At 37.9% G+C, this 18,317-nt stretch overlaps 1 protein-coding gene across 1 annotated transcript; it reads right to left on the bottom strand.

Moving 5' to 3' along the window:
• Positions 1-12,584: 12,584 nt before the first annotated feature.
• LOC122303870 (G-type lectin S-receptor-like serine/threonine-protein kinase At4g03230) lies at positions 12,585-17,366 on the bottom strand. Its single transcript, XM_043115863.1, has 8 exons — positions 15,986-17,366; positions 15,168-15,617; positions 14,507-14,677; positions 14,185-14,393; positions 13,889-14,099; positions 13,518-13,755; positions 13,229-13,379; positions 12,585-13,144 (listed from the first exon to the last, which is right to left on the bottom strand). The coding sequence occupies exons 1-8, from the start codon at positions 17,298-17,300 to the stop codon at positions 12,836-12,838; spliced, it is 3,054 nt and encodes a 1,017-aa protein (XP_042971797.1). The 5' UTR covers positions 17,301-17,366; the 3' UTR covers positions 12,585-12,835.
• Between the last annotated feature and the right edge of the window lie 951 nt (positions 17,367-18,317).

Below are 18,317 nucleotides of genomic sequence, written 5' to 3' on the forward strand. Positions count from 1 at the left end.
AATAACAGCTACCATGCGACCATTCAGATGGCTCCCTATGAAGCTCTTTATGGAAGAAAGTGTAGGTCGCCCTTGTGTTGGGATGAAGTTGGGGAGAGTAGGGTAATTGGACCCGAAATAATTCAGGAAATGCAAAGCCAAGTCCGGATCATCAGAGAAAAAATGGCGGCAGCTCAGAGTCGCCAGAAAAGCTACGCTGATACCAGGAGGAGAGAATTGTCATTTGAAATTGGTGATTGGGTTTATCTTAAAGTCTCTCCCATGAGAGGTGTTAAGCGTTTTGGTAAGAAAAGGAAACTAGATCCGAGGTACGTCGGCCCTTTTCAGATTCTGGAGAGAGTAGGGTCCGTCGCCTATAGAGTTGCTTTGCCGGATTATTTTGGGGATGTTCATGATGTCTTCCACGTATCATCCCTGAAGAAGAGCTTTGGGCAGCAAGAGCCACGTTTCGTTGACCCAGCAGGTATTCATTGCAACCGGATCTCACTTACGAGGTTGTTCCATCGCAGATTTTGGATTGGAAGGAGCAACAATTGAGGTCCAAGACGATACCGTTGGTTAAAGTGGCTTGGGGAGATCCGTTAGCTCAAGACTTCTCTTGGGAGCGAGCAGCGGACATGAGGGAGCTATATCCATATTTGTTTGAATGATGAAGGTATGTAATTTTAATCTTGGTCTCAGTTGGTTCATGTGCGTTTGTGTGGCTTGGTTTAAGTTGGTGGTGATCTTGCAATTTCGAGGACGAAATTGTTTTTAAGGAGGGGAGGATGTGATGACCCGCTTTTAAGTGTATTTTCGCTGAAATAATTGTTTTTATTTTAATTAATATATCAGATATTTTATTTTATTTTAATTGCGTTTTTAAAGTCGGTTTTTAATTTATTTTAATTTATTTGAGGTTGTGTTTTATTTCTTTTAGTTGTTTTTGTGGTTTTAATCTTTTTGGCGGTTTGTTTCTTTTTCCCGGAGTGAGGACTGGACCTCATTTCTTTTCACATCTTTTTTCTTTTTCTCTTTTTCCTTTTTTCTTTTTCCCTTCTTTTCTTTTTTCTTCTTTTTCTTTTTTCTCTTTCTTTTCTCTCTCCTCTCTCCCGCTCGACCCGGTCACCCCCCCCCGGTGCTCTCTCTCTCTTCTCTCTCTCTCCCTACGCCGGCGTCACCTTCCCTAAGCCCTACCGCCGCCGTCCGGCCACCGTTCGGCCTCCCACCGGTCCCATTCTCTTCCTCTCCTTCCGGTCTACCTTCCCTCCAAAACCCACCCCCAACCGGCCGGCCATTTGGCCGGAAAAAGCTTCCAAAGGGCGCACGGATTTTGCTCCGATCCGCCGCCGTCGCTCCACCTCCGGCCACCATTTCTTCACCACTTCATCACCGACTCCTTGCCGTCCTAACCCACCTATTTCCGGCCTCCAATGACCACCGGAACAGCTCCTACGAGCTTAGTTTCCGTTTTGGGTAATCCGGCCATTTCCGGCCATTCCGCCGCCACCCACGGCCGTCCGTCACTTCCAATAGCTTCACAACCATCCCTAGACCATTCCCTATCAATTTCGTGACCTAGTTTGTCTCCGTTCAAAAGTGAGTTTTTCGGACCCACGGCCACAGTGAATTTTCACTGTGACGTTGCTGTTTTTCCGCCGTTTGCAACGCCTCGTGTTTTCTAAAATTGCCGTATAGCGCTGTAAGTATTTTCCAAACCCTACTTTCAGATTTAAATATATATTGCTCATTCAATTATTTACTGTTGTTGGTTGTTGATTCCGGACTGAGTCCGAGGAGTTTCGGGGGTCGGATGGATGGAGGACGGAGTTGCTTGTTTATTTGATTTATGATTGTTGGATTATTTTATTGTGCATTGTTATGGCATTACATGGTGCATGCACGTGTGTTGTGGGTTTATGAGAAAAGCCTGTGTTTTGGCGTGAGTGTGTTGCGGGTGCGTGGGTATCACGAGCCCAAGCCGGGATGGGTTATTATCTCGGTGGAGCTCCTCTGGTCACTCGGGAGCGGAATAAACTGAGTGATGTCCCCTGAGTTATCGAAAGCGATAATGGGAGCGGGACTAGGGGGTGCTTGGCTACGAACGCGCCGGGCGCGGAACCGGGCATCGGCCTACTCACCGACTCCGTGGCCCTTCGCTGGCGAGGGCTAGAGGATGCTTGGCTACGCACGCGCGGGGCGCGGAACTGGGCATCGCTCGTTGGGTGTCACATGCGTGGCGGTACTCCGCGGTGTGACACTGGAGCCAGGGTGTGCGGATGACCCCTAGGGGAGGTCATGGTGCATACGGTTAAAATTGGATAATGGTTTGAGATGTCAAATGTGTCTTTTGGCGTGCGTGGAAAACTTGTGTTTTACGGGTTTGTGCATTGGGCATGTTTCATGCATCTTGTTTGAGTTATATGTGTTTTTATCTGGTAGTGTTTGGGTTTTACTTACCTGCGGTACCATTCGTGGTTCCGTAGCTTTTGGTGCAGGAGATGAGGTTGAGGAGGAAGAGGCTGAGCCCGAGGATGCGGCTCCGCCGGGTTGCTGATGTTATCTTTTTATTTGTTTAAAACTGTATTTGTGGTATATGTAATATTTTATCTATGTACGTTTTAAACAGCTTGTATTATGTTAAGAAAAATTCTGGTACTTAGTTATGACTTTCTTATCCGCTGCGTGTCTCTCTGTACACAATTGCTGCCTTGCACACACTCGGCACCCGTCGATGGGATGGTGACCCGGGGTGTCACCATCCGGACGTCTCAATTTCCCCGTGTTCGGGCGTGGGGATTTTGGGGGCGTCACTCTCTCTCTCTCTCTCTCTCTCTCTCTCTCTCTCTCTACGTAAACTAAATCATGTTCTCCCCCTCCCTAGTACTATATGTGTAATAGGAGCCTGCTACAACCAAAGAGAAAGGCCATCGAAGGTGGCCACCGAACAACTTAATTCTTCGACTATCATCTTAAAGTAAATGACCAGATTTTATATAATAGACTTAATAAAGCATTAAAAATAAAATAACACGGTTACTATTCACTTCTGAAACTAAATTGTAAAAATTGAAACTTAATACATAGTTTAAAACTTTAAAAAAATTAATTTCTGTAAAAAAAAATAAAGTTTTTAGATTATTAAAATCGAGCCCAAATAAAAGCTTTGTGAAGGATCAACTAATGTAAAACACTATCTACGTGATTTTTACAAAAATGACTTTCAATCTAAACACAAATAAGTAAATTGGGTCTGATCAAGGTTGTTGAAAGTTGCACCATAACTTCCCTTTTTCTTTTATCTTCACTTGTAAAAAGAGAGTGATGGTGAAACTGAAACAGAGACTCACCCATAGAAGCTGTGCAACAAGAGTTTTACCGAGGAAGGGAGACGCAGTGGATCTGGGCAACTTTCGTCAGCAACAAGGCTGGGGGGTGATGGTAGAGCACTAAGAGAGAAAAAGAAACAAAAAAAAAAAGAAAAGAAAGAAAGAGTGAATTAACATTCAATATATATATAGAGAGAGAGAGAAAGAGAGAGAGAAAGAGAGAGAGAGAGAGAGAGAGAGAGAGAGAGAGAGAGAGAGAGAGAGAGAGAGAGGGGAATAGAAGAAGCAAAAGAAATGCTTACTAAGGTGGTACAGTTGATGAAAGAGTGGCTGGTCAGCACTGCAGGGCTTCTCCGAGCGTTGATTGGAAGCAGCAACGAGGGTGGAAGCTAGGAGGGAAAAAAAGGGTCTGTTTTGGTGCATGAAAATAGGGGCTCTAAGTAGCGGTTTTCCCTTGATGAACTAGTGGTTGGGCACTAGCGGTGACATGAGATTAGAGGTTGGTTTCGGACAGTGTGGAAATCAAGGAGAGTGGTTGCATTTCGGACGATGTGGAGTCAAGAAGAAGGTGCTGCGGTGACAATGAGAAATCGAGAGGAGAAGGAGAAAACTAAAGCAGCAACTTGGGGTTTTTCGAGCATGAGAGGCTGTTGACGTGCAAGAGAATATATCTAGAGGATTGAAAACAAAACCATAGAAAGGGGGGGATAAAAGAGACGAGCAATAGAAAGCTGTGGAAAACGGACGTGATTGAAGTGTGTGTGCATGACAAACAGTCATGCATCATAAAGAACTTGGAGTATTAAACAAGATCTCACGGGCTTGGGCTTTCTCTTCTAATTTTGGGTCTCGCCTAACCCTTCAAAAAAAAAACATACTTGTTCCATAAATTCCAAAAATATACTTGTTCCATAAATTCCTTGACCCAAACCAAGATTCCATCCAAACCAAAATTTTAAAGATTTTAACTAAAATACAAGTCCAATAAATATCTGCCAAAAATAAAATCTTAGACTCGTAGTCTCTTTCAAAAATTTAGTCATAATCCCAAATAGGCTTTTCATACCTATAACCTAAAAAATACTAAGGAAACGGGCCTGGTGCTAGACCCAGGTGTTACATCCTCCCCCCTTAAAAATATTTCATCCTCAAAATTTGTTGTATCAAATACACTAATACCGCCTATTTAAAAAAAAAAAAATCTTAACATTTCGAAAATCTCTCGCCCTGATATTTTCCCAAAATCCAAATATTGAATTCCACATGCGACCTCAAATCCAAACCTAAAAGTATGAACCTCAACCATAGATTTACAAGCCTAATAATTCCTCTTCTTTTCTTCTTCTTCTTCTTCTTCTTCTTCTTCTTCTTCTTCTTCTTCTTTTTTTTAAATTTTTTTTAAACTAAAGTCTCACTTATAACTAAAAGGGAACCCCCAAAATAATATTTAAACCTTCGAATAATAGTACAATCAAATGCTCCAAAGTTAAGTCCTAGGCGAGCTCAAATCACAAATTCCTGAATCCTCACAAAGTCTACTCTCAAACCATCAAAACTTCGAAAATTCACACTTCCCTTTAACACTCTAACCAACCAAACACCTAGGGCTAGAATCTTATGGATAAGAATTATTGGTCTAATTCCTTTTGATGCCTACTCGCACAATTCTTACCAAGCTTAAAATTTTGGACAACGCACTCTTGTGCACTCTTATGTGGCCTATGCCATCCTTAGAAAATCATGCACGTTCATATCCATCCAAACTTCAATGTTCTAAGCCATAACACTTAGAGAAATATCCATTAAAATGTTAGGCCCCACTCAACACAGAACATAGCTATCAAGAAGAAAAATAGTAGAGTACCTGTGATCACATCATTGTCATCCTCAGCATCTTCAGATGTCAATGCAAACACTCACACTGGTCCTCCCATTCAATGCTGAATTTTTTCCTGAATCGTTTGTTGGGGACCCAAAAGTGGGTTAGGCTTCTTTTTGTCTGTCAAAAATAAAGGGCATTCCCTAATAAGATGTCTAGTCTTACCGCATTGAAAATATGCCCCCATTTCCCTCCTACACTCTCCAGTGTGTGCACAATTACAAAACTTACAGAGGTTACTCGATTGGTTTTCTTGTGTCTGCTTTTGACCAAAGTTAATGCCTTCATTCCTCTTTTCTTCCATGGGCCTTGGCCCATTGCAGGATGAGACCCCTGTGGCGCAGTCCTCTTCCTCTGTTCTAGCAGTTTAGTGCTTCTCTTTAGGCTCTGCTCAATAATTGTAGCCTTATCTACTAATTTTGAAAATTTCTGAATTTGAAAGCCTACCACTCGCTCATATATGCTATTGTCCAATCCTTTTTCGAACTTCCAGATCTTCCTTTCTTCATCAGGGATCAGATATGAAGCAAAGCGTGACAACTCAATGAATCTAGCCACGTAATGGTGTACTAACATGGTGCCTTGAACCAAGTTAGCAAACTCCCTAGCCCTGGCACCTCTAGGTGATCTTGGAAAGAAATGTTCAAAGAAGATCTGCTTGAAATGGGGCCAGCTAAAAACTCCCCTCCCATCTGCTTCCCTAATGCTTCTCTCTGAAATCCACCATCTTTTCGCCTCACCGGTTAGCTTAAAGGTGGCATACGATACCTTCTGTTCATCTGTACAGTTTAAGACCCGAAGCATCTCTTTGATATCCTTAACCCAATCCTCAGCAGCTCACCTCTCCCATCAAATGAATGAGGGTGCATCCAGTTAAACCGTTTCACTGTACAGCCTCTTTTATTCATGTTGTGAGTATGACCTAAGGGGTTCTACATGAGCTCCTGTATTAATTGCTGCGCCACAACTCGAAGTACTTCAACAGCACTTGGATTTCCTTCTCCTTCATTATTAGTCCCATTAAGATCTGAAATGTTTGGTACATGACGACAAGGTGGGATCCTGAAAACTTGGATTTTTTTTATAAGAAAAAAAAAACATTTCAAGAATAAAGAGTTCATACGAAAATAAGTAAATGGTGATAACCGTAAAACAAACATAAATGTATAAAAATGTGCTCAAGCAACACTAGTAGCGATAAAACTCCAAAATCTAAATCTTCCATCGTATTCACACATTATATAAAGTCTATGAAATCAAGACACACCTCAATCAACAAGAAACCAGCTCATAAATATGTAAAATCCCACACCTCAAATTTCATAACACATCTTGCCTACAACATGAAGATTCTAAAACTTTGAATATCAATAAAAAATTATTCCTTACAATCCGCACAATTCTAAACATCAAATCTGAAAATTATTTCCTACAGCCTCAAACCTGAAATATCCACATAGTCATCTCTTTGTCTTCAAATTTCTATACCTCAAATCTGAATTTGCTTCCTAAATTCACGGATATCCAAACCTCATGTGTTATAGTCTATAGAACCTTAGACCTGGCTTTCGATCAAACATATGTCAACTTCAAAAATTCCAAACCTCCAAGTCATATCCTACAAACTACAGAATAAGCCAATCAAATCTAAAACCTAAAATTCCCAAAACCTCAATCCATAAAGTCTATAGAACCTCAAACCTAACTCTGATACCAACTGTAACGCTCTAGTCAAAGAGGTCTAGATAGTTAGCTCTTATTACTGAATATCAACTCCAATATCATAACTATAAAAAAAATCCAAAAAAGTCCATAAAATATTAATTTATTTGCTCAAACCCAAAAATCCATGTTTCTCCACAAAAATAATAACCAAAATCCTCAATAAAATAACAACTCCACAAAGACCCGAAAATATCCCTAACTCAACATATTAAAATAACCGAAAAGAACCAAATTACTAACTGTGACTCAAATAAGTACTTGTACCCTTGGGCACTTATTCCTCTACGATCATCAAACTTCTCTAATACTGCCTATTCTTACTCTCCAACTAAACCATCATGATTATTTAAAAATATTATTAAGATAAGGGGGTGAGTTATCAACAACTAAGTAAGCAGAGAACATATACCAGTGTATAAACATGAGCATTTAAAGGGTTTAAAATGTAGAATCATAACATGTTATAAAAAATATCAGAGTGAAAGTTTAAAAATATTCTAATCAAAATTATTTTTGCATAGCATAGCTGACCACCATCATATCATAACATTATATCACATTAGAGACCATGTTTAAACCCCGTGGTAGGGTTGTACAAACCTGGTAGCTAACCGAGTAGAAATAGAATGTGAATCTTCCCCTTATTTATTGTCGGAGCCTCGAGTGTGCATACTGGAAAAACACCAGAAAACCAATTTGTTTCCAAAATGGGTGCACCAAAAACAGAAACAGTTGGTACTAACCCAAACAAAAGTCATTATTAGCACCTGTGGTAGGTCAAATAGATCACCATTCACAAACTACATCCAAATTGAGAATGTCATGCCAAAAGATTTCAGAAATTACATCATATCATATCAGAGTTCAAAACAGAATCAGATAACAAAAATATAATTTATACACAAAATTTCATATACGTTCTCTTTTGCACAGTTTAGAAACAAAATTCTAGAAAATAAGCTCATGTCTACACCAGTCATGACAAAAATATTTTCGCCTTCATACAAAGCTCATGAGTAATGCTGAAACAAACAATTGAGGTTCTTTTTATATTTCTTTTCAAAAACCAAAAGATGTATATTGTAAAAGTCAACCTCGTTTCATTTTCCTTTTATGCAAAGTCTAGCATAGGAATCCCGCGTATATGTATTTCTTAATCTTTCAAAAATTCCTCACAAAAGTGTCAAACGAATAATCAATCATCACCTATAGAAAATCATATAATTTGAATAAATCTTCAATTGAATATATAATTTGTAATCGCACCTGAAATACTCAAATCACCTATTTTAGTTCCTGAAAAGCTTAAATTTCTCCTAACCCAAAAATATCAATAATTTCTTAATTCCTCAATATCCACAAAGCTTCTTTTACTATTACCTTAAAGTAAACAACCAGATTTTATATAATAGACTTAATAAAGCGTTAAAAATAAAATTACATGGTTACTATTTACTTCTGAAACTAAATTGTAAAAATGAAAACTAAATACATAATTTAAATCTTTAAAAAAATATTTTCTGTAAAGTTTTTAGATTATTAAAACCGAGCACAAATCAAAGCTTTATGAGGGATCAACTAACGTAAAACACTATCTACATAATTTCTACATAAATGACTTTCAAGCTAAAGATAAATAAGTAAATTGGGTCCGATCAAGGTTGCCGAAAGTTGCACCATCACTTCTCTTTTTCTTCATCTTCACTTGTAAAACGAGAGTGATGGTGAGACTGAAACAAAGACTCACCCATGTAAGAAGCTATGCAACAGGAGTTTACCGAGGGAGGGAGATGTGGCGTATCTAGGCGAATTTTGACAGCTACACGGCTAGGTGGTGGCAGAGCACAAGGAGAGAAAAAGAACAAAAAAGAAAGAAAGAAAGAGTGAACGAACATTAAAAATGGAGAGAGAGAGAGAGAGAGAGAGAGAGAGAGAGAGAGATAGATAGAGAGAGAGAGAGAGACAGAGTGACAGCGAAATAGAAGAAGCTAAAGAAATACTTACCAAGGTGGCACGGTTGATGGAGGAGTGGCTGGTCAGCGTCGCAGAGCTTCATCCGGTGGCAGCAACGAGGGTGGAAGCTAGGAGGGAAAAAAATGCTCTATTTTGGTGAATGAAAACAGGGGCTCTAAGTAGCTATTTTCCCGTGATGAATTGGTGGCTGGGCACTAGCGGTGATGTGAGATTGGAGGCTAGTTTTGGACAATGTGGAAATCAAGGAGAGTGGCTGGGTTTCGGATGGTGTGGAGTCAAGGAGAAGGTACGATGGTTATAGTGGGAAACCGAGAGGAGAAGGAGAAAACTGAAGCGACAACTTGGGGTTTTTCGAGCATGAAAGATTGTTGGTGTGCAAGAGAATATATATAGAGGATTGAAAACAAAACCCTAGAGAGGGCGGGAAAAGAGAGACGAGCAACAGCAAGCCGTGGAAAACAGACGTCATTGAAGCGTGCATGCATGACAAATGGTTGTGCATCGTGAAGAACTTGGAGTATTAAACAAGATCTCATGGGCTTGGGCTTTCTCTTCTAATTTTGGGTCTCAACTAACCCCTAAAAAACGTATATACTTGGTCCATAAATTCCTTGGCCCAAAACAAGATTCCATCCAAACCAAAATATTTAATGATTTTAACTAAAATAGCAAGTCTAATAAATATCGGCCAAAAATAAAATCTTAGACTTGTAGTCTCTTTCAAAAATTTACTCATAATCTCAAATGGGATTTTCATACCTATAACCTCAAAAATATTTAGGAAACGGGTTTGGTGCTGGACCCAGGTATTACACTATCACCAATGTGTGCACTCAAATAGAGACCACTACTATAACTCATGGTAGAGCCATATCCACTATTATAACCTGTGGTTGGGCCATATCCACTATGATTACCCAAGGTTGGACCATATTAACTATTATATCTTATGGTTGGGCCATATCCACTATTATCACCTATGGTTGGGCCGTATGCTACTATTATCACCCGTGGCAGGGCTGTAACTAAATAGAGCGGAAACATAATCAAATTCAAAATCAGAAAGTCATTCTAAATGTTTTCAGAAGTCACATCTTATCAAAATAGAGCACTAAACAAAATTATATCATCTTCAAAATCAAAACAGACCTGGAGCATATTCATATAGTCATGCACAAAATTTTATATTTGCTCTTTTTGCATAGTTCAGAAAACAAAATGCCAAAAATAAACTTATGTCTACACCAGTCATGATAAAAATGCTTTCTATTTCATCAGAGTTTATGAGTAATACTGAACAAATAACTGATGTTGTTTTCACATTTCTTTTCAAAAATAAACAAGCACATTTTCAAAAGTAGATCTCATTTCATTTTCCTTTTATGCAAAATCTATTATGGAACCTCACTTACCTAAACTTCTTTACTTCTTTGAATTTCCTCAAAACAATGTCAAACGAATATCAATCATCACCTATAAAAATTTATGTAACTTGAATAAATGTCCAAATGAACATATAACTCGTATTTACACCTAAAATACCTATTTTAATTCATCAAAGCCTAAAATTCTCTTAACTCTTAGAATACTTTCACTTTTTGAATTCCTCAATGTTCTCATAATCGAATAAATATTTTGCTTAACCTGGAAAAAAAATTAATAATGATATCTTCAAATATCCAACATATTAATAACATAGAATGCTTTGATCATTTTAGATTCCAAAAAAAAAAAAAAGTCGTGAAAACCTTCTCTCTTAAAAAAAAAAATGTTTACTTTCTTATAACTAACATAATTATTCAATTTTACAAGAAGTGTAATAATAATCATATCATTTAAATATTCCTAACATGTTCTTTTATTTTACAAATATAACTTTATTCACATGGATATATCCACATCTATAAAAATAACATTAAAGATTCATTTCAAACATTAGACTTTTAAGTGTTTTAAAATAAAAGATTAAACACTTATTATTCACAACTAAAATCAAATTGAAAGATTAATACTAAATAATATAAATTAATACCTTTCATAATTTTCGGGATGGAGGCAAATAAATTTTCGGCTAACACCAAAAATAAATCATGCCGAATCCACTTTAACACATTAACAAGCTTTTGAAAATAAAACAACCACTATCATAAAGGTTAAACCCAAAATGAGTTAGGCACATTATAGCTAGGTATGCACTACTGAAAACGGGAAAACTTGAACAACTTAAAGCTGCAAACCGAAACATATAATAAAACCAAAAAAATTTCGAGCAGCGGCTACCTAATGGAAACCAACTAGACATCATGGCTGAAATGGTGCGCCAGCAACAGGCTAAGGGGGGTGCGGTTGAACTTACACAAAGAAGGGAGAAGGCGTGCAGTAGCTTACCCAGAGAAAATCAGGAGTGGCGACGAAACAGGCTGAAGATCAACAATGGTTTGTGCAACGGTGGATTGTGATGGTGCGGCGAGGATACCGTAGTCTTAGCTTCCGTCGCTGACGATGAAGGGAACTACAACAGCCAAGAATGGCCCTTGGTCAAGCAATAGTTTTGAGAGCTCAAAATGCTCTGTTTTCGTTGGCAAAAACAGAGGTTTGATGTACACGGGTTGGGTGTTTCTCGGTCTACGGCTTGTGGAGGTGGTTCACTGAAACTTAGGCTGCGACAACTCTATTCTTGGAGAATTCTCACACACAGATTACATATATACATATATATATATATATATATATATATTTATACAAAACTGTGAACCCTAGAAGGGAAGAGTCGTGCATGGCATGTAACATGCTTGACGTGGAACTAGTCCTTGGCTTTCATGGACTTGGTATTAAATGTAGAAGGTTTGGGTTTCTTTTTGAGTCCTTAAGTTTTGGGTCTCAACATACCCTCTATAAATAATCCAACTTGTCTCACTAATTTTCTCAGCCTATAAAAATATTTTACCTAATCCAAAAATAATACTTTCAAGCAACGATAGTGCTACATTCGTCGGGAAAAATCATGAGTCACTTCCGGCAATCTTGGATGCTATCGTGATGATATATATTGCTGCAATTAACCTTTCTCAACGATTTACTCATAAATGAATCACACCATTCCCAGCGTTTTTTATGTCTTTTATAGCCAAAAAAATCATTGGTAATATTGAGTTTACTGACTATTTTTATCTATCGCTGCAATTGATTAGAAGTGAACACTTAATTTCATTATACATACAACGAATTAAAAATTGCTAGAAATGATCAAATGTAGCGATTATATAAGAGTTTTTGAGACGATTTTAAATACTTAAAAAGACCTGATTCCTTGTAATGTATACGGTATCTTCCAGATTAAGATTCAATACCATAAAGAAGATAATGGCGTGAAGGAAAAACAATGGGGTAAAGAGATATAAAAATGACGATTTCAGCACTTGCATCACGTTTACAACATAATGTTCAAATTAATGTTGAAGGTTCGAGAGGGTAAAGACATGGAGGACGACGAAAGATCCACAAAAAATTTGAGCATAATAAGGAAAGATTATTATTAATAAAAATGAAAATATTAACTATTATAATTAAAATAATAGCGATAATAAAAATCCGTATTTAAAATATAAACAGCTTATTAATGCCATAAAATCCGATAAAATTGATAATACAAATAATAATAATAATAAGATAATTGTATAATAATATGAAAATCGAAAGATAAAATTTGTTCGTGTTCAATTCCTAATAATATATGAGTGCGGTTATTACAACAGTACTACATTTCCAGCACAATTGCAGGTAAAACCAAAGTTGAGCAGTATACAAGCAGCAGGACAGTAGGGGAATACACAATGCTTCAGACTACAATTTTAAACAAATCAAGCAATAATAAGTGAACCACATAGCTAACTAATCACAGAGCAAGCTTAACGGTGCTTCACATCCAACACAATCTGAGAATCATACATTATTTTGTTTCTCCTAGACTACCAGTTACTTCTGTACGTGTGTCTAGTCTACTAGAAGAACTAGCTGTGCTAGAAAGGTCTCTCCTTGGAGTTGGAAGAAAAGCTGGTTTTTTCGGAGTTGGAACTGTCGCAGTTTCACTGTCAAGCATGGTAACAACATTGGACATGGTAGGACGGTCATTTGGGTCATCTTGAACGCATAAGAGTGCAATGTTAGCACACTTCACGAACCGGTCAGCATTGCAAACTTCATGCAGTGTCTGGTCCATTAAATCCAACACCGTGTTTCCTACCCACAATCTCCATGCCTGAGACATATGTTAAATAAGTTGGTAGGAAGTATAAAGTCAATATAATAATAATAATAATGTATGAAACTCCAACATGCTTACATATCCTATTAGGCTCATGGCTTGTTCTGACTGATAAAATCGTGTGTTCTTCTTTCCACTTATAATCTCAAGGAGAACAACGCCAAAACTATAAACATCAGATTTGACTGAGAAAAGTCCATCTAACGCGTACTCTGGAGACATATAGCCGCTGCATTACAATGATTATCAGTGCAGGGATAAGTTGGCACTTGTATGCCTTTTGTCTAACAGGATTTACGATATTGAAACTTGTGATACAGTAGAGAGAGATCAGCTTCCATAAATATACTGTCTAGGAGAAACTTACTAAGTTCCAACTACTTGGGTCGTGTTGTCCCCAGTTTCTTTGCCTCCAACAATCCTTGCCAAGCCAAAGTCAGAAATTTTGGGGTTCATCTCCTCATCTAGAAGAATGTTGCTGGTTTTCAGATCTCTATGGATAATCCGTAATCTGGAATCTTGGTGAAGATAAAGAAGTCCTCGAGCTATTCCCAAGATGATGTTGAATCGAATCTTCCAGTCCAAAAGCACGTTTAGCTTTTGATCTTCATGTTTTCCATTATGCATTGAAGATAACAATTTCAGCAACAGTAACAAGTCAGCTTTACTCAAGGCCAGATTCAGTTTATCAAGCAGACAAGCACTGGAGAAAATCAGCAATTCGGTTTAGAAACTAACCAAATATAAATGAGTCTAAGCTTTTGTTCGGCATGTACTCATAGAGCAAAATCTTTTCATCTCCTTTTATGCAATACCCTCGAAGTCTAACAAGATTTCTATGTTGGAGTTTGGCAATCAACACGACCTCATTTTTGAATTCCTGTAAGCCCTGTCCAGAGACACTTGAGAGCCTCTTAACAGCAATTTCTTGACCTCCTGGAAATGTGCCCTGGGACCAAGTTACCACACCCAGAATGTTACCACTTAACTAGCATTCCTGAACATGGAATATAAATCAATGTTTCTGAAATTACCTTATAAACAGGCCCATAGCCTCCCTGTCCAAGTTTGTTTTCATCTGAGAAGCTATCTGTGGCAGCTACTATGCTTTCCAAGTCAAAAAAGGGGACATCTATGCCTTCATCTTCTTCTTTGATCTCACCGGAGTCAATCAAATCTTTGACATGTCTCTCACTATGTAATGTGTGAAGTGCTCGATTTCTTTGATTACTTCTTCTGTTTGCTGTGTTACGAAGACAATCATGCTTATTATTTAAACTACATAAAAGAACTAACTGGTTTTATTTTGATTTAAATGGACAGAACTTGAGACTTCCTATAGCACAAATCAGTTACCTTGCGTCTTGGCAATCTTTTTTCTCCATATATATATGCCTATGAAGATACATGTGAGAGCAGTCACACATGCTAAAGTTGACACAACAATCAGAAGCAATTTCACCTTGCTTTCTGAAGGCTCTACCGAAGGCTTAGGAGAAGCACCTTGTACAAGAGGAGAATCACTCTCTACATGGAAGAAAGAAGAAATTAGTGTCAGCTCAATATGTAACACAGAAAATAACTTGCCATGAGGGTGAACAAGTTGAAATGGAAAAATCAGAGAATAAGTCAAATCCAAGAGTATTTTTATTGCATAATTCATTGTTAGTGCACGGTATTCATGATATTGCTGAAGAGTATTTTAAAAACTATACGAGACATCACAATTGCTAAGGTAAAACTCGATGTGATAGTACATAAAGAAAAAGAAAAGCTTTTGGAAAGCAGGATATGGCATCAGTTGAACAGTGAACTATTCTCCCAACACTGCTGTAGCCAGAGCAATGGAGCATGTTTTGGGTCTAATTATAATAATTGATTAAAACAATAAAATGATTTGAGTAGGACAGTTCCCCTGTTGCAAATTTGCTATACCATCGCAATGATCTTATTCTATTTTCACTAGCAAGAGCAACAATACTCTTTAAGATGCATATAACATAGTGTCCTAACTAACCTTCGGTACAATTTAGACCATCCCATTGGAAGTTCCGGTTGCAAAGGCACCTCTTTCCATTTCCTGTTGGATTGCAATTTGAATGTGGCCAATCCTTGCAGTCTGCCAATGAAGAACAGGATGGTTCCCTTGGTGGATCCCAACTAATCTCCACTTCATCTTCAACTTCCGAACTAGACTTACCCGAACCATCATCGGTCATATTAAATGGCAATGACGGGTTGAGATGCAGTTCTCGTGTTGGATTTCTAGCACGGATGAAAAAGTTTCGCGTACTTGGATTGATACCAGTTACGCGATAGTTGCCGCTGGGAGCGTTGAAGTAGACCTGGCCAAAGGACATGTTGCAGTAAAAACTGAAGTACATTGTGTCACCACAATTAAGACTGGTGCTCAGCGGATAGGGGATCACGTTTGTGCCACATGGCTCACAATTCCTTGCAGCCGTTTCTGCAGATGTATGGAGCATGAAACAGTAATTATACACTGAAAAATGAACTGTAGACCACCTAGTGTTATAAACATGTCTAGATTATTATAGGTAGCAAGCTGCTTGAAATATAACTACTTGTATAAACACACTGGCAGCCCAAGGGCAACAGGTGATTATGAGCAAACGAGGTTAATTTTTCAATTTTCTCACAAAAATTTACATCCAGTTATGGATTTCGAGGGTAACTTAATGTCATAATCAAGCATAATATAGAGATTAGTGCCATACATTTAAAAAATATAACAAAAATTTATTTCCAAAATATGCTTTGCCACAGTAGCCAAATCAGGTAATTCCAGCATATTCAAATATGTGAAAGGAGTACCTATATCAGATTCAGCTACGCGGACGAAGAGGTCGAGACCATGGCATGTGTACTCCTCTTGAAGATTACGCACTTCCTCCGTCCAAATTGAGCAGTTGTTGGTATTATTAGTAGTACCGATTCGGCCTTTCCTTTCTCCTCTATATGTATATGAGTAAGCCTGGCACCGGGAGCTGTCAAGGCACAACTTTCTGCATTTTTCTTCATCTTCTACCAACTCCGTTTTATCTGGGTCGATCACTTTCATCATGTTTAAGCTCAAGAACTTGTCTCTTGAGCTGAGTGCTGGCGAATTTCTGGTACACCCACCAGAAAAATCTCTAGCTTTCCAATCCTCCGGATTACTAGGCTTGAACCCCGGCAAACAATTGCATATTAACCTATTGTTAATATTGCAGCTGCCAAATTTTCCGCATGCATCGTAAATGCTACACTGGGTTTCCGGTACCCACAACACCAAAGTCCAAGAATACCAGTACTGTAACTTCCCTGAGTGATCCATCACCAACCTTGATTCTTGGATCAAGGGGTTAGAAGAGCTGGAATCTGATAGTAAGTTAGCCATCTCATCAGGCATCTCATCCGAACAGAGGAAATCACTTTTACTTACCCAGTATTCATCCAAATTTTTTGAAACGACATACTGATCTCTTTCTTGTAGCTTAAACTTGAAAATTCCAGTTCCCGGGTTATCCCTTCCTATCCACGAAGCCAACTCTAGGTTTACCACCATTTTCATACCTGGAAGAAACGTATCAGTTGGACATTTAAAACTCTCCCACAGACAAACCACCGTGCTTTTAACAGCATCGGTTAAGACCAGGTTTCCAGAATCATTGAGTTTCAGATCCCGATTTTTAGAGGGGGTTCTACGGATAGAAGTAGACCAGTAATAATTCCCAGTGCCATTGGTGTCCGATACCCTGAGGTTTCCATCTTCGTCAGTCCCAAAAACCCCAGTGGAACCCTTCGGTATCGGGTCGTCACGGTTGGCAACCCACACAACAGTTTGATTTGGCCATCCGTGATACCATATCCCGACGAACCTCTTGCCGCTAGAGCTTCCCATGGGGGTAAAGAATCCCAGTTCAAACTTCCCTCCAGCGGAGATAAGAGTTGTTCCATTGTCTGTAATCTTCTCGCCGAGCTTCAAAATGTCTCTAGCCTCGGAATATGCAGCAGAGGAACACAAGAAGTACACGTACAAAAAGAAGATGTAAGACAGCAATCGTTTAACAGTTTTACGAAGAAAGTGGCTGGGAGTTGAAACTGGAATTCTCGTTGTGATTTTGAACATACTGAAGTTGCTTATCATCTATTTGACAGAGCTTCTACCGAAGAACGTTCTTTCTTTCCAACCGAACAGCAAGCAATAATTGATTGTTTAGATATACTTTATAATAAAAAAAAATAATTTATATAATATTAATTTATTAATTTATTTTTATTAAATTTTTTATAAAGAAAATATTTCCCTTTTTTGTTAACTTTTAAATTAAAAATAATTCTAAAAACAAAATAGAAAAGTTGTATATCTATTCATCTTCTATATATATTCAATAATGCAAGAAACAAACTAATTCATGGTCTCTCAATCGATCGAGGATGGAAAAAAAGTTTCGTTTGGTTTCTGTTTTCTTTCTCTTAAAATTCAGTTGAAGTGAAGAATTATATAATGATTGTCGTGTACGGCTAGGTCTAATAGTCTTTGTTATAATTTTTTATACTTACAATGACACGTGTTTTAATCTTATTGGTTAGGGACCATGCTGCATGGTCTCTTAGCAGCACGTAATCATTTTCTATCTGATTACCACTGCACATGATAGCCCGGTATTCATATTCGCCGCAAGAGACCCTTTTATAAATCATAAAGTATCCGTGAAGTTTTTTTGAAGAAGGTGTTTTGACTTTTCCTGATGCATTCCTGATTAGAACCAATCAGACCTCAAAGATAAGTACCAAATTACTCTGCATTAATTCTGCAATCTTCAATCCTCCATTTTACTTGAATTGAATAGTTTATATTTAATGTATAGATTTCAAAATCAATGTCATCAACCTGTTTAGCATATGAGCAAACAAATTACAAACTTACAAATTTAATAGCAGTGAACAAGAAAAAAATTATTGTGATGAAATCTTTGGAGCTAGATTGAACTAATAGTTATACGGTGAGGGTTGCAATTCTGCATTCCTCTTGGTCTTCAATCTTTATGCATAGAAACAGATTCCTTGTTACTAGTCCAAGAGATAACCAGTTCTGATCTATCAAATTTTATATATTAGAATGTAGTAACAGAGATCAAGTAGTTAAAGAGCAAATTTTAAA

The sequence above is a fragment of the Carya illinoinensis genome, chromosome 3 (genome assembly GCF_018687715.1).
Source record: "Carya illinoinensis cultivar Pawnee chromosome 3, C.illinoinensisPawnee_v1, whole genome shotgun sequence".
Taxonomy (NCBI): domain Eukaryota; kingdom Viridiplantae; phylum Streptophyta; class Magnoliopsida; order Fagales; family Juglandaceae; genus Carya; species Carya illinoinensis.

Excerpts from the sequence above, each read along its gene's own strand:
- LOC122303870 (XM_043115863.1), bottom strand. The coding sequence starts at position 17,300 with ATGATAAGCAACTTCAGTATGTTCAAAATCACAACGAGAATTCCAGTT. Across the intron at positions 15,618-15,985 it reads CGTAGCTGAATCTGATATAG|AAACGGCTGCAAGGAATTGT; the intron begins GTACTCCTTTCA and ends ATACATCTGCAG. Across the intron at positions 14,678-15,167 it reads TGGTCTAAATTGTACCGAAG|AGAGTGATTCTCCTCTTGTA; the intron begins GTTAGTTAGGAC and ends TCTTCCATGTAG.